We start from the raw sequence: 24134 nt of genomic DNA, 5'->3' as shown, positions 1-24134 counted from the left end.
ATCCATCCTGGCCGTGGCAGCAGGAGCTGGCATAGCTGAGCGTGGCTGGCATGGTCCGGGTGCTGGGGAGCAAGCAGGGTAATGGGAGCAGTGGCTGGCAGGCTGGTGAGAGGCACGGGCACCAAGGGCTTCCAGAGCATGGTTTGATCTTGGTGAAACAGAGGAGACCCTTCTGCTGAGGTAATGCTGGCTCCTGGACCAGCAGCTGACCCAGAGGGGAACAGGACAAGCGTGTGTGGCTGCAAGGCAAAGCCGCTGGGGTGTGTTCCCTCTGTGTGCTGCCACATGCTGGGGGACAGGGCAGCGACTGGCCTGGCCAGAGCTGAGTGTGTCACCGCCTGGAGCAGGCAGGGGAGTCCTGGCTTGTGTGGGTGTGAGTACAGAGGAATATGCATTGTTTTATTAGGTCACTGATAATTTAATCTTCTTTACGTTTTGCTTTATGTAGAGGTGCCAGGTTTTGAACTTGTTCCCACAATACTAAAATTGTACCTCTGGTTCTTTAAAGACCAAACTGAAGAAAGTCCCCCATCAGAAACCTTTGATTTCTTTCTGTTGCTGTGAAACAGCATTGCAGTACTTTCATCTCATTCCATAATACTTCATAGCAATATTTAGTAATACCTTACATTCTATTATTTCAGTATTTAAAAAATTCAGTTTCACAGAGGAATATGAATTGATGTGCAGTTTATCAAATGACTATTGATTTCTTCTCTTGCACTTTTTAGTGTACTTGGCATCATCTGGAGCTACCTTTTCTTCCCTCTTATTTTGCTTTGACAAGTCATGTTTAAGACTTGAGGCATTGTGAAATACCAGCTGTTTGCTAAGGCTTATGATGTGTAAAATGCAATCTGAACTGACATCTTTGAGTTTTTATATTTAAGAGAAAGATGTTCTCTCAAAGCTCAGTGAATGCTATTGGCTTCAGTTACCACATTGTCAAGTGAGAATATATCTTTTGGAAAAATATGGGTCAATAACCCTTTCTTGTCATCCTATACTAAATGTCAATAGTGAATGCCTTGGTAACATGAAACACTGAAGGACTGTTAGTAGGATATTTGTTTCTTTGTATATTCACAACATGAAACATTAGACACAAAATGCATACTATGGAGGTATTGTATCAATTTGTATAAAAGCCACTCATGTACTGTTTAAAATGCTCTTGCAGACCTACAGGTGTGGTTCAGATGTCTTATATTACAATCCTTAATGTTTTTGCCCTTTGCTTTCATTCAGAATTTTATTTTAAAATTGGTTAATAGGTATTCAGTTAATCTGTCAGTACTTAGTTTTCTGCTCATTCTATTCCTGAAACTTATTTTAAATCATATAGAGATTATGGTATGATTGCCCTGCAGAAACAAACAAGGAAAACAAAAAACAACAACAAAACAAAAAAGCCAAATAAATAAAAAAACCCACAGAAAATAAATTGTTGCTATAATCAAATATCTTCTGAAAAAACTCCAATCAACCCTACCAAAAAAGCAGGGCATTTTTAAAGTATATTTTTAAGTGGTAAAGCTTAGCAGAACAAGATTATTTGTATTTCCAAAATCCTTGGATATGCCCTTTAATCCTTGGTGCCATCAAATGTACCTATTTGTTTCTGAGTTGTGTAATGATATGTGCTGTATAATCTGTACTTAGGGTGTTTTGTACCATGGCTTGTTCCTTCATTCACACTGTTTCTACATGGAAAGAAGCTTGAGAGTCAGCTAAAATAGAATGATTAGAACTTGGCCCTTAGTGTTAATTGTCAAAGCAGTCTGACTTCACTCTTGTGCAGGAAATTTCATGCTTTAAAGGATGAATGTGTTATTCTGCTTGCACATGGTTGAAACTAAGATACTGTAATAATCATAGCATCATCATAGCTTGTATAATTCCTTGTGCTCTGCTTGTGTATTAGCAGCCAAAATTTAAATTGTGCTTATGTGCTCCAGTGAGTGACTTTGAATTCCCAGCAACCACTGCCTCATGTAGCAGTGGTGCCTTATATCAGCTGATAAAGGCCATGAGGGCCATGGTATTTTTCCCTCTGAATTGCTCAGGATCTATGCATAATGATGTCTGATTTCAGCACAGAGAAGGTTAAAGCAGATGGAGGTCCACACCTTCTGTGCCCGAATGTCCCCTCAGATTTTAGGTGTCTCTGGATGGAGGTATGATGATGACATAGTGCTGCCATGTGAGTTGTAACTTTAAGAGAACACTCATTAATCCTGCTTAGCTCTGTAGGATTTAGATCAAGATTTGAATTTCTTTTTCCTGGAAAAAGTAGTGTAGGAGAGAACCAGAGAGAACGTTCAAATTATTGCTATTGCCTGCAGCATCTTTCACTCCCAAAATAGAAAGGGTGAGACTCCCTGAAGTGCCCTTGCAGGCTGCTGCCTTTGGGCTTATGGTCAGTTGATGTGTGGTTGGTTGGAAAGGGATTTCTGCCAAGCTTTTAAAAGCTAACTGATTTTGAGGCAGCTATTTTAAAAGCCTCTTCATCCTACTTTGTGGCTCAAATTTTGCATTTCACAATAGTACCAGTTTTGCTAAATTGTGTGCAGTTGTTTCCGGAAATATTTAGGTTTCACTTTGTCTTAATGGTTTAACCTTTGCGTATGCGCACAAAGGGTGTCAGGGTGGACCATGTTCTCTTCTGAATTGGAGACTTCCTATTTTTAAACATTGTTGAGAATTCCTGCTGAGCTCTAATTTTCCACTTTCCTTTCCTTTTTTTTTTTTTTTTGGGGTTTGTGTATGGATTTCAATTAGCTTTTTGGATGCTTGATGTGAAGTAACAATTTTTGGGCCATACCCCCAGAGGGCTTGTTTGGGGGGTGTGTGTCCTCTTAGCAGCAGTGTTTGGTTTGACTGAATTCTTAGAACATTTTTAAAAGTGCAGAACACTTAAAACCTTAAGTGATCTTTAACAGGTGTGTCACGTCCTGGGGTTTTATGGGAGTCCCAAGCAGGGTTAACTCGAGCCATTTTGTTTTGATTTCTGCCTGTCCTGACCATCTTTTTCTCCATCACAGAGGGCAGTGCACATTTACCCACCACTGTGCCTTGATGTTAATCACTAGAAGTAGTCATGAGAAAGTTATTCCGGGTCTGTGTTCATTCACTTTGCATTTGTGGTTGGCAGCACTGAATATGGTGATGCATCTTCTCTGTGGATTGTGCTGAGACCGCTGGTTTCACTGCAAGTATGCTGAACAGATGGCACTCTTTGTAAAGCTGAGGTTTAACTCCCCAATTGTTCTCAGTGATGCCTTCAAGCAATATTGCTGGTTAGAAGGACTGTGCCTCAGAATGTGCTGGTAGCTACTGGTACTGTGCTGTTGCAGGTTTTATGCAGCTCTTTGGAAGTCACTCCTGTAATCCTATTGGAATGCCTCTGTAGTTGTATCATAGCCCTGTAGTTTCCCTTTCTGCTCAAGACCCCGGTGAAATGATGAGCTGAGATGAAAGGCTTGGGGGTGATGGGAGAGTGTGGATGCAGAGATAGCTGAGCCATGCTGGCTACAGGGTGGGCTGCACTTCGTGAGAAGCTCCTGAGAAGCACACTGGAAGGTATTTCAAATTTGTGTGTCTTCCCAGCTATAATTGCTCAGATTCGTAGACCCCTGGGGAATCTGCTTAATTTAAGGTATCTGCTTTCTCTTTTCTGAGAATGTAGGTTTTTGTAGCTTGGAAGCCCCATAGCGCATCACGTTATTTCAAGAGCACAAGCTCTAGCAATATTAATGGAATGTGAATTATTCTCTAGTGTTAAAAATACCTGCTAAGAATTAAAAATTACGTAATTAAAAACAATTATAAATTATTTGCCATGACCAATGGGAGAGACACAGGAAAACAACAATTAATTAACAAGTCCTGAAACAAGAGGGGGAATGTATTATGTACCACTGTCTCTTAGCACACCTCACAAGAAATAAGCCTGAGGGGTGGATCCTTCCATCAGCAGTACTTGTGAGTGGATATGGCCTCTGCTTAGCAACAAAAGCCTTAGACATTCTTTTTTGGGGCAAAATTGTTGTCTTGGTGGAATTTGTCTGTGTAGGTCTCCTAAAGGTAGTTGTTATATTAATACAGGACTTGTTCCTTCTGGCACAGAACCTGTGTCCATTTCCATGCAATGGAATGGCTTTTAAAAAATGCTTGTCCAAATCTGAGGCCCAAAATGCAGGACCACAAATATATTTTGCTAAACGTTTAGGTTTGGAAATAACTCCTAAGTTATGTATCTTTTAATTCCAGTGAGAAACAAGTGGTTTCATCTAATCTTGTGTCCAATCTAAAATTCATGGTGAAGCAGTTTAGCAGGAAAGTGAGCCCTAAAAATGCCGTTCTTGGAAGATGTTTTTAAAACTATTTAGAAAAGAAATGGAGTAGTATTCAGCTTTTTTTGTTTTGTGCTCATGAATATTAGAGCTTGACCTCAAAATCCAGTGTTTCAATAAAGTAATGTTAAAGTTTAATGAACTTAAAATGCCTTTCATCTTGATTTGAAAGGGCAGCAGAATTGAGATGTTAGGGCTTCTGTAGAATATTTCATTTTCCTGATGGGTCTGCTAGTGGCAGCCTTTTTCCAATCTTCCCTTTTTCATATTTTTCTGTCTTGACTCAGGTGATGTGATGTCACCTATCAGAAACCCAGACTGCTCTGTGATTACTAAGTACTGCTGTGATGAGTCTGGGGTTATTAAAATTATTACTATTTTCCCCACCTTTCCTTCTTGTCTATAATTCTCATTTGTTTTGACTCATCTGTTCTGCAGCTTGTTTGTGCTTGTGCTCTGTCCTCTCAAACTGGTCTGTATTACTTTCACCTTCTATATTTGCCTTCCCCTCCCACTTGTATTTTCTTTTCCTGCCAGTGCATCTGTTTCCTTCTTCACTTCATTCCTGATGCTCTTTCTTCCGTTGGACTGTTTCCCCTCCACTTCCCTGTTGTCTCTGCTGTTCCTGTTGGCCTCATCGCTCTGCGGATTGTCTGAAATCCGTTTCCTACATGGTGCAGAGCGCGTCTCCTCCGGAAGCTGTGTGGATGAGAGAGCTGGGCATGAAGGCTCTGGTGGAAGTTGTGCTTTCAGCACCAGTGAAAATGGGATTCAAGGGACCAGACAGTGCTTGACCAGCAATCTCATGCTGGGCTATTTCAAACTGCTTTTCAGTGACCACTTTTGGTAAATGGTGATTGCTTTGCTTTCACCTGTTATTTTAAAAGTTTCTGCTGCGTCCCTGTTGCAGTCAGAGCTTTGCAACATGTGTGAGGGTATCCCCAAATTTATTTTGCTTTGTTCCAGGTGACTGGGCAGATCACTCTGGTGGAGTGATGAGGATAAAAGCTAGTGCTGGCAGCCTGCAGGGTGAATCAGACTGCAAACTTGTTCTTTTCAAAGGCAGAAGCACTTGATTTCTGCCCTTGTCACCAACCTCTGGAGATTTGTGCCACCACACCAGTGCTTAAGCAATATTATTCTGTGGCTGTGTCCTGAGGAGCAGGTGGGGATGGAATGGTAGTTATTTTTAACTACTTCTCAGATTGATTTTCAAGGTTGCTTGCAAGGCAGAAATAGCCAGTTCTGCTAGCCAGCATGTTCATCCTGCATCTCCTTTGTGTTGGACATCAGTCTCAGTGGTTTCTGTGTCTTTCCAGTGAGTTCCACTCTCTCTTCAGAGGCTGATAGACATGATAATTATATTTTTGCTTCCCAGACTCAGTATTTACATTCAAAATGAGACAACCACTACACTGAGTATCTGTATTGTGAGATACAAGTTGCTACACAATGATGTTCCTGAGGGCTTGCCTTCATACTAAATAGTTTGTTTCTTCAGGTTTCTGGGATTTTGCTTGTTTTTTCTCTGTGGATGGACAGAGTCATATCCCTGGTATAATTCAAGGAAGTTGCAGGCAGGGAATTGGGTGATGCCCAGCTGGTTATTCCATGGAAGTGGATGTGCTGTCAATGAAAGCTTGAGAAGGTCAAGGCATCAGTGACCAGTAACTGTCCTGTAAATGTGCACCTTTTGTCTTGGTTTGTTCATGTTATTTCCCCACTTGAGGCTGAAGCAGTTCAATGTTACCATTTGTGATTTATTTTTTTAAAGCTTCTTATGGAACTATATGTAATTATTTCCACACAGTTTCTTGGTTTAATGGAGAACATACATTTGAACAGTAATTGTCATACTCATCCCTTCATGCTAGCTGGTGTTATGGTTTCATATAATTTGAAGTACTAGAGCAGCTTTAAACTATTTGTTTCACAATGAGATACTGATGAGAACTTAAAGCACAAAAATCATTGACCTGGATTAGTATTGGATCTTGATCCAGGTCAGTGATTTTTTTACTTTGATATCAAATCTGTCATAACTTGTGAATAACTTGTCTCAGATACCTTTTCAGAAGTGAAATATGCTGCTGTGAGGAAGTGGCTTTTGCTTAGTTTTCTATCATGCTTTCTTCATTGCAAAGTCTAGCCTCCTCTTTAATACTTCCTTTAACTTTCTTACTGTATGTAATTGTGAGAATGACTTTAACTAGAGAAATGCCTTTTAAAATTTGTTCTCCAACCTTTTTTTTTTTTCAACCATTCTAATTTCTCTGTATTTTCTTGCCAATTATTAGTGTCCCCAGTGGAAAATAAACTAGGGATCTTGAGTGTTTATAGAATTCATTGTGAGAACACATGATGAGCAGATAATTTGTGTGTGGTGTTTTTTTCTCTCCCTCAACTGGCTTTGAAATGGGTAGTTTTTTTAAATAAACTTTCAAGTTTTCCTAATAGTAGTCATTGAGAAAAAGTGATTTCCATATTGTTCTGTTAGGAGGTCCTTGGATTTCCTGTGCATGTTCTTGAGTGTCCTCTATTGGAAACAAAAAATTACCACATTTAGCAGACAGTAACTTGACTTGTTTTGACAGATAAGGAAATGGGACAATTTACTTTTTGCTAGTTCTCTGCAGCTGTCAAAAAAATTAATCAGAAATACCCTTGAGTGGCAAGGCATACTGGTATTGAAAAAGGAATGTCATTTGAACCACAGTTTATTGGTCCCCCTGCCATCCTTATCCCTTTGATTTACAGAGAGCAGACTTGCACAAACTTGAGGTTGTGTTTATTGATGGCAGGGTGTACACCTGACAGAATTTAGCAGATGTGTGGGTACCTTGTCTCCTCCAGAGAGAAAGAGCTCCTTTCTGCCTGGCGAGACTCTGGAACCAGGTGGGAAGACTTGAGCAGAGAGGCCATGGGAGCGTTTGTCAGGAGTTGTGTCCTGATGGGGTGGGCTCTCGCTGGTGGCAGATCTGGACAGATTTTGGTGCGCTGTGAGTCATGTTCAGAGCTCACTTGGGTCAGTTGTGTGTGTTTGCAGCGGAACAATGAGTCACAGACTTGTGAGTTTCCAGTCCTTGCTAAAGAATGTACCAACATAGCTGCTCTTGTGGTTTCATTTAGAAATAAGTGAGCAGTGCAAGAGTTCAATAATTAGACCGATTTCTGGGGTTTTTTAAGAACACATATTGAGAAGCAGCATGTTATTGTCATAAATAGAAGAATGCTTGTTTCTGAAAAAAGTGAACAGGATCTGAATACAAATATTTCCTCTAGCCAGAAAATTAGTTGCAAGGGTCTATTCTAATTGTTTTGACTAATTACTCTCCTGTCCTTGTTACATGTAACCTCACCTATTCTGATCTATTAAAAGACTGTTGCTGAATATTTTTTCTGTCTAGTTGTTCACACTAAAATATCATCTTGCAACAAATCAAACAAGTTTGTCTTCTGCTACATGGACTCCATGCTGCTATTCTGCTTATCTGACTTAAAGGCAAGAATTAGCCTTGCCAGAGTTGTTGTGTCCATTTTTCTGAAAATCACTATTGTTGCTTCTCCAGTGCTAAGAACGTCTCCATAGAGAGGCTGAGAAAGATCTGTCATTGTTATAAATACCCAGTTACAAATTGCATATATATTGATTTTGTTTTTCTTTCTAATCTTGTCTCAATAAGCTATTATGCCTTTTAGACTATAGTCACTAATCCAGGATCACACTGTGTTTTATTTAGACTTCATTTTATGTAGCTGATTAGTCTGTAGAACAAAACAATACTAAACAAAACCAGACATAAAATGAGGTTTTCTAGACAAAATCTAGACATTCTTACAGCTTAGCTCCAATATTTACATTCAATGTGTTATTTTAAAAAACCACCTAAGGAACCATTTGTGTTGAAGTGATGTTCTGTTAGGCAATTAGTAAGCTGATGCTTGTGCAGAGGCCTGGAAGTATGCTACAGCAGCTGCTTGTACTGCTTCTGTACGTGTTCTTTTGTATAACAGGATAGAAAAAATATTTGCCTACAGCTCGCAGGCAGATGCTTTCACTGTCCCTATATTAGGTTGTATGTTTTCCTTTATGCATGCATCAGTGCCAAAACCAGTTATGGGTTACTGCTCATGCAGAAACTTTTAGCCATGACAAGAGTGACTGTTGGTTTTTATGTAGATTTGTGTAAATAGCCAGTATCTTGCTGTGATTTTGGTGTGCCTTTTTAAACTGAATGTTATTGATGATGTGACATTTAGGATGACAGGGACATATTTATACAACCAACTTAAATTGTGTTGTGCTATCACTCACACACTGCTGCTAAATTATGGGATATTTAATTAATTCTATGTGTATGAGCATCTCAGATTTTAATCAGATTAATTTTATGAATAAAACAGGATCCAGCTCTCTTCACTAAGTTCAAAAGACCAGCAGAGCACTGAATGAGGACTTCCCAAGTTAGTGGCTCTCTGGTTGCCTTGGTAGATGAGTTTTTCTGGCGCTGTTGTAAATTTCTTGTAAATTTAAGGGAAGTGGAAATACAAGGGTGAAACTAACAGTAATAATTTACATAGCCCTTCTTTCAGGGATGAGGAATATCTTTTACAGGTGTTTTTAAAATGCTTCAAGAAATGTGCTTTTCATGAGGTCACCAATATGTGTGCAGTTCTGAAGTCATTCAACTGTGAGTCAGTAGCACAAAGACTGTGGTGAGTTTTTTACTTTAAAATGATCCTTGGCATAGTTTGTCTATGGACACTTGGGATAATGTGCCAAAACTCAAACCACATTGCACTTTAATTATTAAAAATTATTATTTTGGTGCAATGTTCTGTAGTTCTCTTCCCAAGGGGATTGTGAAGCAAGAGTGGAAATGTGTGGCAAGATACATGTACTTGACAAGGTATTGGTGGCAGAGTGCCCTGGGTGGTTATTGAGGTGGGACTTTCATCTTCTGCCCCATGCTCTGAACAGCTCCTCCTTGGCTCCATCAGCCCCCCACCATTCTGCAGTGTGAATCACAGGAACTGCCAAGAGACCGCAAAGCTTCTGCAGTCTGGCTGGGGGCCTTTTGCACTGCTGAGGGGTCATTGTGGCCTCTGAGGCTTGGGGCTCAGGGGAGACACTAAGCTTGCTCTGCATCTGGGGCTTCATGCTGCTCTCTTGTTGACAAGGCAGGTTTCCTGTGTGGTTTTTCATGGTCTCCCATGGACTTTACCTGCTGAAGAGCAACATATCTAGTCACAGTTATGTTAGGCTCTTTACTGAGCCGACCTTCATGTTGCTTATAATGAGCTGTTTGAAACCACCATCTATGTTATGGTTATTTAAGAACAGTTTTCTTAATTGGGTTATAGAAAAATATGATATTAGTATCTTAAGACTCAGCAGACTTCTCACTGGTGCTCACATACTCCATTTGAAACCCTGCATCAAATTGCTCAGCAGACTGAGTCCAGATGATGCTAAACTATACTCTGCTCAGGTTTCAATGTATTTGGTTTATTTACAATTTGATTATTTTAGGCTATTACAAATACTGATTTGTGCTCTAGGATTTTAATTTTTTTCTTTTCATATTTTCATAAATTCTCTTTCTCATGAGACCATGGTCATTCGTATTTTACTCTGAGATTCCAAACTGACATTCTTTGAAATGAAGTTTTGGACCATTTCTTGGTGTACCTTAACTGTTATTGTGAGACCAAGGTATCAGTTCATTTAGCTGTTACATGAAATGGGACACATATAGAGGTGACAGATGAATTTCTATGAGCATCCACTTACTTGCCTCTGCTGAGATGATCACAGCTGTTAATTCATACTAGTGGAAGTAGGGATTTATGCAACTTTGACACATCTCCCACACAAATTTGTGTTGCCTTCAATGATGTGTTTCATTTTGGCAGGCAGCTTGGAGGGAGTGAATGCAGCCTTTTAGACAGCAAGTGCCTATGATGGTGTACAAGTGGAATGTTTAATGTCCACTGAACCTTTCTTTCACTGTTTGTCAGCCTTCTTAAGGAAGGAAGCCTACTGCAATTTCACAAAGATTCATCTGTTTTTAAGTTGGTGGTGTAAATTAAGGTTCTGAAACTTACCAATTCTTGTGCTGTCTAGATACTTCACTTGAACCCCCTAATTAGGAGGCTTGCATGTCACTGAACAAATGAAGTGCAGTTTGCCTAACACGGGCTGGATTTCAGTGTCATGGTGGGAAACAGTTGTGGGTAAAAACAAGATGTTAGTTCTACATTTTTAGATTTGTATTTTAATTGCCTGTTCCCTCAGAATTTTTGGGAGTTGAGAACTCTTAATGGTTTTGTGTGCTATTTATCACAGGAATTGCAGCTGTGGATCAAACCACTGTTTGATCTACTTCACCATTGACATCCAGACCAGATTGTTCAGAATAGTAGTCTGTTCCCATAGGGAGCAGTGGAGGATGTGGTACCCAGGGAATTTTGCAAAATGCATGTGCTGAAGCTTGTTTGTGCCCCAAACATTCATTATGCTGTTATGCATTATGGCTCATTATGCCATTGTAGTCTGCTGCATAAACCACAGTACTCCAGTAGTCTGTAGTTGTGGTCTTCTGTTTTAAGAAGGGTGCGATGAAATGAAAGAAGTTCAGACGAGGGCAGTAGAGGTTTTTGATTGTATTAAACAAGCAACAGAAAATGAAGAATTTGTCAGCTTTTGGCAAGAGGCAACATAGGGAGGGAGACTGAGAGCCCTAGAGAAGAGATTATTTGCTATCCTTGGTAGTGTGGAAACAGAGGGGTTGTCCAGTGGAAGTGCTAGGTAGCACTTCTGAGATGCCACTGTATGGCACTCGATGCACTGAGGATTGCATTTGGTGGCAGGTCAGTATGTTGACGCTCCAGAGAACATCTCAAATAAAAATGTAAAATGTAAAAAGGTAGTCAGTACACTATCCAGCCACTGAGCTTTTGCCTCCAATCCCGCAAATTTATTTTTGGAGTTTGATTTCAATTCATGGCTGTTCCCACTGCTTTGTGGTTTGGGCTTCTGGACTTATCTGTTCTACTTAATTGACTTGCAATCCTTGAAGTATTCTCTGAATATATTGGAAACCCCTGTCCTTGGCATGGACAGAATGGTCTAATAAACTGCAAACCTGAAGTGACACACCAGCAAAAATAGAACAGTGGATTTTTAAAATAGGTAACTAGAGGACAGTCAGATTCATATTGGGCAATTTGTAGAGGGCTATACTTGCATCCTTAAGGTCTTGTAGGAATTTATTCCATGACCTTAGGAATTTGGAAAAGAATACACATATGCAATTTGAGAAAACATTGAAAGTATTTAATGAATGATGCATGTTAACAGTAAAGACTGTTAATAAGAATATTGTTCCTTCCTTGTGGAAATCAAAGCCCTAGTACATGATCTGTATCTGCTGGTAAGAAATGGAAAAGCATAGGAGTTATTTGGACTAGATTTACCTTTAATAGGAACTGACAACCCTGTGTAGGTTGTCAGCACCCCCTCCCCTCCCCAGGTGTGTTGAATTTCCATGCAGGATTTAGTGCTGACAGCTTTTGAGAATCTAAGTGCTCAGAAAAGAACAAGTTAGTACATGCTAACTTAAACATGCCCTTGAAGCCACACTGTAGTTGTTTGTAAAGGGATTATGTAGTCGAGGTCCAGGGCTGGCTTGTAGGGCCTGTGTTCAGGGCACTGCAGCACAAGTTATTCACCAGGAACATCCAGCTGAGATGGTGAATTCAGTGGTGCTTACTTGTAGGTGTGGGGTAGAAATAAGCAAAAGGGATTGTGTTCCTGTAATGGAGTGAAGTCGGGTGTGGATCCCCAGTGAATTCTGTGCCTTTAGCTCATGTGTCACACCAGGCAGCTTTGTGTCACACCTTCATTGGGCTCATTCAGGGCCCACCCCAATATTTATTTCCCTTGCACAGGTATAGGGAAAGTAAGAGGTTATCTTGTGTTATTGTGCCAATGTTAGAGACTTGGTAAAAACCAAGCACAGTCATGAATAAAAGATACCAAGGTACAATGGAAGCAGCTCTGTAGTGTGCCAAACTAACAACATGGAACAGATGTTGGGTGTTCTCTCCTGTACAGACGTGAAGATCTGTTTCATACTGTTGCTGTAAGGTTTTTCATGGTTTCAGTGTGAATATAATTTTTGTTGTCTCTGACTGTAAAAGTGTTGAGAGCTAATTAGTTTGAGGCTTTGCATTGCTTTTGCTGTTTAAATGTATTAGTTAAGCTGGAGGCTTTAGGGTTCCCCCCTGCCCTACTAGGGTTCCCCCCTGCCCCTCCTTATTTAAAGGAGTTAAATAAGTTTTAACTCCTTTAGGTAGGTGTAGGTTTTGAGGTTTCTGAAAACTACTAATATTTCATCAGCTAAGTTGAAATGTTGAGTATTTAGAAAGCTTGTGTTGGGACCAATGACAATACATCCATGTAGTAAATCAGTGTCCTGAACAGTTTTGTCATTTACAGAAGCCATTTTCCATGGCACAATTTTAAGTACACCTTATGGGACAGTGACTACAGTCTTACTTTAAATGGCACTTTCATAAACAGTTTTGCCTGGAGCATTTTAACACCAAAATTTTAACACATTATTTTCTTGTGTTTGGCTTTTATTTCATGTCTCACACAATTAATCAATCAAGTATTTTATTATTTCAGTACTCTTTGCTCCTGGGTCTTTTAATCTATTTTGATTTTCTTTTTTAAACTTTTGTTTTAGTGTGTGTCTGCCCCTTTCCTATTCCTTTTCCTGGAGTCCTCTTTTCCTTGTTGTTGTTTTCCTCCTATTCATGTTCTCCTTAGGACTATTTTCCATGTTCCCTTTGCCCTCCTTCTTTTTGCATTTGCTTGTAAAACACTCAGGACTTTGTTGAAATACATTTTAGAGATGCAGCTTTGGGACATATGACAGATAGGGCTACTTATTTGAAAAGGTAACCAAGCACAGGAACTCCCTAGCCAGTCTCTTTGTGCTTCACGTGGTTAGTACTGTGTTCCAGCTGCTGATTTTTTGACAAGATACTGCAGAGTAGATTTAGTTAAGTCTTGCTAGTGGGGAACCAAGGGCTACTCTAAAAACTGCTCTTTGCAACAGGGTGCTGTCCTGAGTTCTCCCATCCCGTTTCTTGCCAATTACTCTTAGGGAATTCCTGTAGTGGGGGCTTGATGATCTAAGTATTCCCATGTGTTGCCAGTTTGATGGCTTGTGGGAGCACTTGACTTCAGGGACACAGAGAATTCCAATGTTTCTTTGCTCTCACTTGCTCGACCAATGCTTTAATGCCAAGGAGAGAGTTAGTAATGCACAAAAAGTCTTGAACTTCTTTCCCTGCCCTCTATTCACTCTGTATCAGTATTAATAGAAGTGGAGCATCCTTTGTGCTTCCTCAGCTCTTTTCCAAGTTTCAATTTCCATTTTCTTTCTTTGAAGCACAGAGAAGAGCAAACATACATAAACAAAACTTCATACTCAAGCCAAAATGCAATAGACACAATTGAATAGTAGTGAGTTAGGAATTTTAAGAGCTTTCTTATGAATATTTAATTACTACATTAACTGAGCAAATAAAGAACATGCTATTAATATTCATACAGTGTTAGCAGTGGTTCAGAGGAATTTAATTCATTTTATAGTTCATACAGCATCTTGTGTTGTGCAGGCCTTCAAAGAATGCCCACATCTGGAAAGGTAATAACACTACAGGTCTCCCTGGCTGCTCCTTAATCCTATGAATTAAGGTGTCTGTTCTTCTTTGCATAGCACATTTCCTAGTAAAATGCTTCAGTTATGTAATGCTATCAGAACCTCAAACAACTCTACAAAGAGCTCAGTGTGCTGTCTCCTCCATATTTATTAGTGTACCTGCTTTGTGGCTTTTTGAGAGCAAAGTTTGGCAGGTATTTAACATTTGCTTGGCTTACTTCTGCTTAGGGCTTTAGAAATATTGATCCTCTGAATGATGGAGGTGGTTTGCTGAACAAGAGGTCAAATGCAGAATGTAAAACTGAATTCCTTTGATGTGAGTGACGTGCTCTTCCTGTGTGTGTTAGTTTCTTTTTTAAATGTAATTTGCAAGTTAATAGATTTTATCTAAGAATATGCTTACTTGCCTGCTAGCTTTCATTTGCTTATTGAAAATAGGATCACTCATCCTCTTGTGTTGTCTTGCTCTGTAAATTCCTTATGGCCCTTTTGCCTTCATTTAGTAAGACTCTGGCTTTAAAGATTTTTCCAAGAAAAGCTGCACACATGTGAACAAGAAAAATGTTACAAATGCCATTCCTGAGTCCGACATTGCTCTTTTCTCTCCTGCTGGCTTATGAAAAGACATTAATAGATGTTGAATTAAGACTTCATCACTGGGTCCATACTTCATTCACTTAGAAATCATTACAGCTATTTTTTACTGCATATAGTGATAATTACTCCTTTTGGCAGAGCAGAACTAATCTAATGTACTTTGGCTGCTGAAATCTGTGAAGAGCCAGGAATGATTTCTGTGTTGAATTGTTAACCCTGACTGTACAATTCTGTCAGTATCTCAGTGGGGCTTTGTCTGAGTATCTAGTAATCTGGTGTTAATTAACATACAGAGAGTAAAAAGAAAATCATTGTGACATCTAGTAGAAGTTTAATGTGCTCCTAATTTAGTAACCCTCCTTTTGGGATTGTTCTGTCAAAGATGGCATGTGATGGGGAACTGTCCAGCCTGGCTTCTGGAAAGGGGCTCTTGATATACGAGCAGCTGTATCTCTAAGTACCTGATTTTCTCCCTTTATGGGATGTGGCTGAAAGAATTGTAAGGGAGCTGGAAGTTTCCTGTGCATGCACACTGTGTAGGCACTGATGAAACCCTTGGATCTTTATCTGTAGTTACTGTTGCTCTTTTATGTGTGCAGGTTCATGGTACAGTTTTGGTCTTGCTGCTGTGTAACTTTGGCTTGGTGACTCGAGGTGATGGTGCTGTTTGCTCACAGTAGCCAGTACTGGGATCTCTCTCAAATTCAGACTCGGCAGGATTTGAACAGCATTTTAATGAAGTTGATGCTGTTCCTATCAGCACAGTTGTTGCAACAAATACCAATGCAAATGGAACGAGTGAGAAGACAGGAATCTGCAACCCTCAGGGCATGAATCAACTTCTTGAAGGAAATTTTGAGGGAACAAGTTCTGTTTCAATGCTTTCTTTCACTGAAACAACTTGCACTTATCAATCTTGGTGACAGAATGTACAAAAGCAATTCTTCCAGTTAAATCCATTATGGAAATGTTTGCATTTCTCCTCTTGCTTAACAGGTATAAAAGTGCAGTGTTTTCCTTTTTGCATGTATTCTCATGAACAGAGTGGGGAAAAAAAAAAGAGAGATTCCTAGCTAATCTGTTCTCATCATCATTCCTGGAACAGATAGGAAAGGTCAGGAGCTCATGTTTTGTAGTAAGCACTGAGGGTGTAGAAAGTGCATTTAAGTGTTATGGCAATGGTTTGCTTTTCTGTTCTTCTGACTTCTAGTTTAATTCTGCTTTTCTAAGAACATAAATAAGGAATAGAAAAATCTCACATATTGACAAACTTGAATATGCTTCCTTGCATGTAACAGTATTTCACAATTAAAAAACAAAGCAATTGTACCTTCTGAGATGTGTCAATTGAAGCCAAATTTGCTCTTCTCATTGCTTCTTTTATATATGTGTTTTCAAAGCCTGACCTTTCCTCAGCTATTTTTGCTGTAACATGCTGTAATGTAAAATGCCATTGCTTTTTGGTTTTGCATAGAAGGCTGTTTAAAGATAAGGCAAAGACAAATTGCTGCAGCTGTGTAGTTTATAAAGTGCTGCCATTTAGAGGAGGAATAGGAGGGGAAGATTTCAGGACTTGGTGTGGTTGGCATGCCTTGTTTCTTCCACAGGGTATGAAGTGTATTTAGTGAGAAATGGGCTAAGTAGAGTCCCTTTTCTATGTTTTTTACTCTTTTATTATAGCTTCTACATGATGGTGGCTAGGAGCAACTGGTCTCAGTCTCTTTGCAGTTATTGGGAGCCTCCTGAAGTCTGTGTGGGGCTGGGAACACAACATGCACAAAAACCTGTGAAGTGCGGTGTTGAAGGGATGGGTATTCCATGCCAGCAAAAGTGAATCACAGTGGGGGGAAAAAAAAAAACACCTTTCCTGTCAATAAGTGACAGTGATCCAGTCTGGATTTAATACCCCTTAGAGCCTAGCATCTGCTTAGACTGCCTTAGATAACTCAGGCTTCAGTATGTTGCTAGTTTGTCTTTAGGCAGTGTGGATGGCCGATCCAGACACGGGAGCTGCCAGCTTCTCAGGCTTCTGACTGAATATCTGTGCTTGTGACTCAATCATCATCATAAAGAGGAGGTGGAAGTTGAAACAAATACAAACAGCTTTTTTCCTCCTTCCCACTATTGGTAATTAAAATAATAAAAAAAGTGAATTAGAACTCTGTCTTTCCTGAATACTTGTCATTTCTTGGCCTTTCAGTTTTCACTCCCCTGACTGGTGTTGCTCTGTCGGAATTTCATTAAATGTCTTGTGGCACAATTTGATCTTCAGAGCTCTTTGTGTTGGTTTCTGAACGCCTGTAGAAGTGCTTTTAGTGCAGAGGATATGTTGAGTTATTGAATATTATAGTCTGTATCAAAAAGACCTTTATTCCATTGAAGTACCTCAGTGCCAAAATACGTTTTTTGAGACATACCTCTTAGACTATGGGAATAGAGGTTATATGATTTTTTCCCCCCTTTTTTCTTTTGCATTTCATCTTTCACTTCATTAAAGGTCTGGTTTGAGAAATCCTTCTTCCCTGTGGGCAGCTTCAGACCTGCCTGTGCTTTTAGTATCCAATTAGTCATTTCTATTCAGTACCCTTTGTAAAATATTTCTATATATTTGTCAGTGCACACAATAATGTTCTGTGTGGAAAAAGCCTCAAATAAATGTTTTTGTGTGAAGTGGCAAATATTGTGGGAGAAAACAGTATACTATTTCTGCGGGACCTGGTATAATTGGATTTGCCCATTGTCTTGTGTTTTAAAGTTCAGACAAATACAATCCCAATTATATAAACCATACCTGCTTTTTTAAGGTGGGAGACCCACTTTTTTCCCCAAACTTGCTTGTCATTTCAATAAATGCTGTTAGTTAGTGCCTCTTGCAAAATTACATTCAGTGTAGAACAGACCAGAGGCCACTAGAACCTATTCCATATACCCACAGTGGTTTATCACAGGAGTTACACCATTTCAGCAGCCCTGACAGTGGCTGCATTATGTAGTAGTGAAACATTAGAATGTTTTAGAAATGTTTTCATACTCTGTAGCTGTTAATACTGAAAAGTGTGTTCAGGCTCCTAAGCCCCCGTCACAGAATCACAGAATGGGGATGGGTTGTGATTTCTGTCCATCTGTCTCTAGTGCTGGATATAGTCTTCTTTTGTGGCATGTCTGTGGATCAGCAAGAGAGAAGTTGAATTTCTCACTAGTGTCAACTTTTTTGTGCTCATGGCTTATACTACCCTACTGCAATATTTTACTGATCTGTGAACTGAGAATTCTGGACTACTGTAGTGTAAGCCATGTAGTTTAAAAAAGGGTGAAAAAATGTATCATGAACTATTCCAAGGGAATGTTTTTAAGTTATGTTATTTTTTTTAATGGAGACCAGTTCTTGTACTGCAAGACAGTGTTTCCTGTGGAGGAGACTTTGAGTGAGGTTTAGCTCTCCTTGCCTCTCTGAAAACTGGGTACCCAGCTGCTCTAATGATCTCCCTTGTGGTGTGCTGAACTATAATGTTTTCTTTTGAAAAAAGAAACACAATAATGCAGTAGGCTTCCAAATATCCTGAGGACTGTACTTACTAATGAGAGGCTGCAGAGTGATGGTGCCTTTTTCTTACTGCCAGCGAGGAAGGTTGTCTTTTATAGAACTTCCTAGGTTTTAGCAGTATGCTCTTTTTTAATTTGGAGGCTTCTCTTACTAATCTTTACATCTTCATACAATAACCACAGTGATAAAAACCTTTGTGGTCAATGAGGCAAACTGTTTCTTTAGAAGATTGCAGTATGAAGAAGTTTTGGAGAGAATTCTGAAAGTTTTCTGGGTAATGTAATCAAATAATTTTTCTGAAACATTAGCAGCACATAACAAGGGTTTTTAAAAGACTTTTTCATATATTGTACTGCAAAATGGATTCATTTAAATATGAGTATGCTTTTGGTTCTAGTAGTTTTGCAGCTTTATCCTTATAGCTGCTGTGGTTACCTTAATAGTATTAAGAATTTCATTTTGATTTTACAAGAGAAAACTGATGGACATGGTATCATTATAGGGCCAATTTGAACTCACTAAGCAGTCTTTGAAGTTGCAAGGGGTTAGACTGTGATGTCAGGACACCTCTCCTGCTGAAGGCACTGCCTGGCACACACTCAGTGATGATGTGCTCCCATCTCAAGCACAGGCAGGTTTGACAGATGCTTACCACTGGTTTCTAGAGCCTGCATGTTATGTGTTATATGGCTATTGAAAATTAGATGATAATTAGCTTAAACCTGCTTAACATAATGATACATGCTAATGAATTAGCATTTAAAAAACAAAAAAGAGGGGCAGAGCAAGATGAGGAATTAGATTCTTACTGTTAGAATATTCCAAAGAATTTGAATTTACTACTTAGAGATTTTGAATTTACTACTTAGAGTGTTGGTGCTTTAACATTTCCTTGGAAACATGTGAGCTTGTAATTTCTTGTAATATGCTTTCTAATCTGCTTAGCTATAATTCATAGTAACAATAATTTAAACAAAAGGCTGATGTCAGAAAATTACTTCCAATTTCTTTAAATTTAGAGGCAACTAATAAATCTTGTTGGAAAAATGCTGCCGTATTTGTTTCATTGTAGGAGATGTCTGGTAAGAACAGTTGGAGAGGTTTTGCTGAAGGGAGAGGACATCTTGTTTGTGAAAAACTGCTGATCCCTTAAATGGTTCTTTTAGCTATATTAAGAAGCTAAATGCAACTCACCAAAATGCTCTTTAGCAAATCTAGGTCGGATTTTAGGCCCATGACAGCTCCTGTCTCTCCCTTAACTTCTTGTTCCCTTTAGAGATAAACAATTTAATGCAGCTGTAAGCTTTCTTTGCACTGGGAGACTTCAGCACTAACTAATATAAGATCAAAACTTAGGTTTCAAAAAGGCAGCTGAATTTTCCAGTGGGAATCACTGGAAAATTTTTGAGAGTTTTGATGTAATGAAATAGATGGGTATTCAAGTTGAATCAGTATTGTGCATTGGGCAAACCTAGTGGCCATGGATAGCTTTTAAGAAAAATGATAAAAAATATGGGGAAAAATACAGCAGAAAACAATAATAACTTGGTATGTGCCATCTTGTTTTTAAACCTCATTTTAAAGACCAGCTCATTTTCTGCCTATGTGATGGAGGAGGAAGCACTTATGTTGAACATCTGTTGGCCTTCTAACCTTGCAATTTTGACTTCAAAATTATAATCACTGCAAAACCAGATAAGCTTGCCACATTGACTAAGCAAGCTCGACTAATTCTTAAAATTGCACTTGGCATAAAAGCAGTCTGGCATAAACACAGCGTTGTCCTTGGGCAGCTCAGTGTGTAGCCCAGCGATGACTGCCCCGTGAGAGCTGGGAGGTGCATGCTGGAGAGGCTCTTGGAAAGGGGGGAAAAAGGTGGAGGTCCTGGGTGCAGGTCCACCCAGCACAGCTGGGAATCCTTAATGTTGGTGAGGCCCTGGTCAGTCACAGGTGCTCTCCTGGCAGCTTTGGGTTGCACAGGAATGGTTTCTGTGATGCTTTATGAGGAGTTTGTTGGCTGCCCTGATGTCCACGGCCATTGACTGGAGCTGTCTGCTCTTGCAGCATCTCTTGTTGATCAGTGCTTTCAAATGTGTGCCCTTGCTGTAAATCTGGTCTATCAGGTGCTCCTCTGTTCCTGTGTCTCACTGGGTAGCTCTGTAAGATGTGAAGTAGGGCTGCCTGTTGAATTGGTACAGCTGTGACACTCAATATCAAAAATACTGCTTTGATCAAAACAGGAAGATGTAATATATAGCAATTCTATAATCCATCCTAATGTGAGTGATCCTCATGAATCTGCTAAAACATGCAGAACTCTGTTGTAATACTGAGTTGCTGTGTCAGTACTTTTAAAATGCATATTCAAAGCATGGTGCAGGGTCCTTTGAAATGCTGCTGCTTATAAATATTGTATTTGATTTTAGCTGTGGTTCATAAGACTACAGCAACATCTTTAGGAAGCTGATGTCCTCACAAGGTGCTAACACCTCATGGAGCTAATTATTATCAAGAGTGCATATTACCCTTTTTAGCTATCCCTCTGAAGTTACTGATGCTCTTGACAGTTACTGTCTTGTGGCCTGGTAAGGTCTGGCAAACAAAACAATCCACAGGAAAATGCATTAAAAGCCTTTTAAGGAGATCATTGTGGCAGAGGCTTTATTCTTTTTCAGACTCAGATGATCATTGATGCATGTGGATAACTTAGAGGGAAATTGCCTTTGATTCAGTATGGAATTCAAGGTGGTCTGAGCATCTTAAATGTCTGCTAAATTTAAATGACTTCACTGCAAACTTCATCTGCTCTTCTATGCCAGATGGAGAATAGGTATAAAGTCTTTAGTGTGTGAAAACAGTGCACATGCATTCCTTAAACATTCAAACTAGAATTTAACAGATGAAATGATTGATTTATACATGAATAATAACTCTAGCATATTAATATACTTTTTTAAAGCTAACTTATTTGTTTCATTCTTTGCTGTCCATAGGGAGCTGAAAAGTAAGCCTGTCTTTAGATTATTATGTATCTAGCAGCACATTGTCACATCTTTTTGTTTATGTAAAAAGAGGGAAAATAGTTCCTGTTCACAAAGTGTCTACTCAGAATTTGGTTAATTAAGAATCTGGAGAGAATTCAGTTTATGGCAGAATTAAGACCAATGGAGGATCACAGCACAGAGGAAGTGCTCACTTAGAACTAAATGTATTAATAAATATTACGGTGTGTTTGGGACCAAAGTGAGCATGTATATTGCTAATTTACACACTTGACACTTGGCATTTCTGTTTTCTTTCCCCTAGTTTCTCTGCTTGAAGAATATAAGGACTTTTCTTTCGGCATGTTGTGAAATCTTTGGAATGAAGAAAAGTGAACTTTTTGAAGCATTTGATTTGTTTGACGTGAGAGATTTTGGAAAGGTAAGGATGCTCTTGATTGTATCCCAAGTAACACCTTTGTTCTGCTGCTTGCACAGACAATACTTTTTTTGGTAGCTGTGATATAAAAGTTGTGAATAATTGATGAGCATTAGTTATGAAAAAAATAGTGGAGAAGAATTACAAAAGCAGAAAAAGTAGGTTTGTATTGGAGGGGCTAAAAAAGGGCAGGGAAAAATACTTGGCAAGAAAGTTCTGAGCATGTGAAAAGCCAAGATAAATGGTTTCAAAGATGCTGAGTTAAAGGGAAATGAAATGGAAGAAGATAAGCTGTGGGTGAGTGCTGCCTGGTGAAATCACTTGGGCATAAATTGTGTGGATTCAGAAACTCTGGGCCTGTACATTGTGAGCCCATGTGGTGGCACAGAACATGTTTCTGTAGTCTCGGGTGCTTGAAATTCACCCAGAGAATTTGCCCTTGCACAATTAGTTTTGATGGTTACTTGTTTTTTTTTTCCTAACCTGCTGTAAAGCTCAAGACACAGCTATGATAGGTTAATGTGACTATTCATATTTACAAAGTATATTTACAGTATATTTTGTAAGTCTGACTACTTATTCTACATGTAAAGCTTTTTCCGGTCTGTTGTTCAGCCTCCTACATATGTTTGATCTGTCATTGACAACATGTTTAGTTTCTGCTTTTGAGTCATAGTATCATTACCTAATTTCACAGGAAAATGTCTAAAAATAATCTGAAGTAGCACTAAAAATAGTTATTTATTCAAATTTAGTGTTATCTTTAGCATTATTGCTTTTTAAAAGAGATCATAATTTTACTGTCTGAATTTTATAAACTTTTCTTTTTATAAGTAGACATAGAGGTAAAGGTGATGTAAGAGTGCAAGAATGAATCAGGGCTGCAATGTGATTGTTTGAAATGGGTCTGTGATTATCATTAACCTAAATAGCTACTTATTTTTCTCAATCTTCTGTCTGGTTTTAAGTCTTTTGAGCATTAAATTAGATAACCTGATAATTGCACCTGTTCAGTTTTGCTAAATGTCTTGTCTTCACAAATCATATTTAAGACAAAGCTTTTCTTTAAAATATGGTCCTTTTGTACAAATTTGGCTCATTAAAAATGAGATTTGTTATTGTTTTGATTGTGCAAGTAGCAGAAGAATTGAAAATTGTTGGATTTTATTGTTTCGTGTGCACTAGCCATGTCCTATTTAAGGTATTTACGTCATATCTCAAAGCTTGATTCAACCTTTGATACCTATGCCTAAGGAATTTTTTTCCTATTGCATGTTAAAATTGCTTGCTGAAAGTTTCTCATTTTGTGCCATGTAAAGATATCCTGTTTTTAATACAGTCTAGTTTTAAAAAAAGGTTTTACAGTGCAAATTGTTCTTGCTGCATCATTGAATACTCAGCAAAAACAGTTTCTGAATTAATGGGGAATTTAACCCAAAAACGTTTCTGGTACTGTTGATATGTAATTTTAACAGAATTTATTTTGGAATATGACTTTACTTAAATAGAAATAACTGGTTTAAAAAAAACCCAACTGTATTTCATCCATGTTATTTAATTGCTCTCCCCAAAGTCAATTTGAATGTTGAGACATGGATTTTTTTACTGTTTGTGGCCTCCGTATAGCACAAATAGACTAATTATGCCTGGAGCTTGTTTTCCACTTGTAGTGCATCCAAGCAATGACTTGTCCAGTCTAGGTCGCCTTTCTTGGAAAGCTATCAGGTGAAACTGCAGTGACAAATTTGAGGTCAGGTGCTGCTCTGTGGGATTCTCTCATGAGATGAGCTCTGTGCGTGGAAGCAGCTGCTCAAGCAGAGGTGGAGATGCTGAGTTGAACAGGGCTGTGCAGCCCTTGCCATGCTTGTGTTGAGCAGCTTTCAGGTGCCTGATGGCTCTGCTGGATTGAACAGGGCTGTGCAGCCCTTGCCATGGTTGTTGAGCAGCTTTCAGGTGCCTGATGGCCCAGCTGCTGAGTTGCTCCCACTGGGTGCTTGTGTGGAAACTTGCCATGCACAAGTGGAGCTTGGCATAGGCAGAGTTCAGAAGGGCTGAGCTTTATGTTTTATAGCCTGGGCAAATGAGTACATAGTGACCTTCTGAAAGGGGCTGTGAGTTTCAGGCCATCTATGGATGTGGAAGGAAAAATGGTAACTGCATTAAATTAATAAAATTGCAAGTAAAGAAGAGGTGTGCTGAGTTATTTTTGTTCCTTTAAGTGCATTGTTTGTACAGTAAGCAGAAAATATCTTCAAGTGGCATGGGATTTCAATTCCATATCTAATAATGTATTTACTACTTGGGAAATTCTGAGTGTTAGTAACAGTGGTAAGAATAGGAAAGTGTATCTTTTTCAAGTTGTTCTTGGCTTTTCACTTGGCTTTGAACTTTCCCCTTCATTATATTTTCCTGTGAATAACAACTGTGATACAGCTGTACATGTCCAGCTTCCTTGAACAGACGTTGTATGTATGCAAA

At 39.1% G+C, this 24134-nt stretch overlaps 1 protein-coding gene across 2 annotated transcripts in view; it reads left to right on the top strand.

Moving 5' to 3' along the window:
• VAV3 (vav guanine nucleotide exchange factor 3) overlaps positions 1 to 24134 on the top strand; it is a 148976-nt gene that overhangs the window by 6691 nt on the left and 118151 nt on the right. For both annotated transcript variants that reach the window (XM_074546198.1, XM_074546197.1), the window contains exon 2: positions 21543 to 21659. In XM_074546198.1, the coding sequence (XP_074402299.1) occupies positions 21543 to 21659 (117 nt within the window). The remainder of the gene's footprint in view (positions 1 to 21542; positions 21660 to 24134) is intronic.

Source organism: Zonotrichia albicollis, chromosome 8, assembly GCF_047830755.1.
Source record: "Zonotrichia albicollis isolate bZonAlb1 chromosome 8, bZonAlb1.hap1, whole genome shotgun sequence".
Taxonomy (NCBI): Eukaryota; Metazoa; Chordata; class Aves; order Passeriformes; family Passerellidae; genus Zonotrichia; species Zonotrichia albicollis.
The sequence above is the reverse complement of the archived record's forward strand: the minus strand, read 5'-3'. Positions and strand labels throughout refer to the sequence as shown.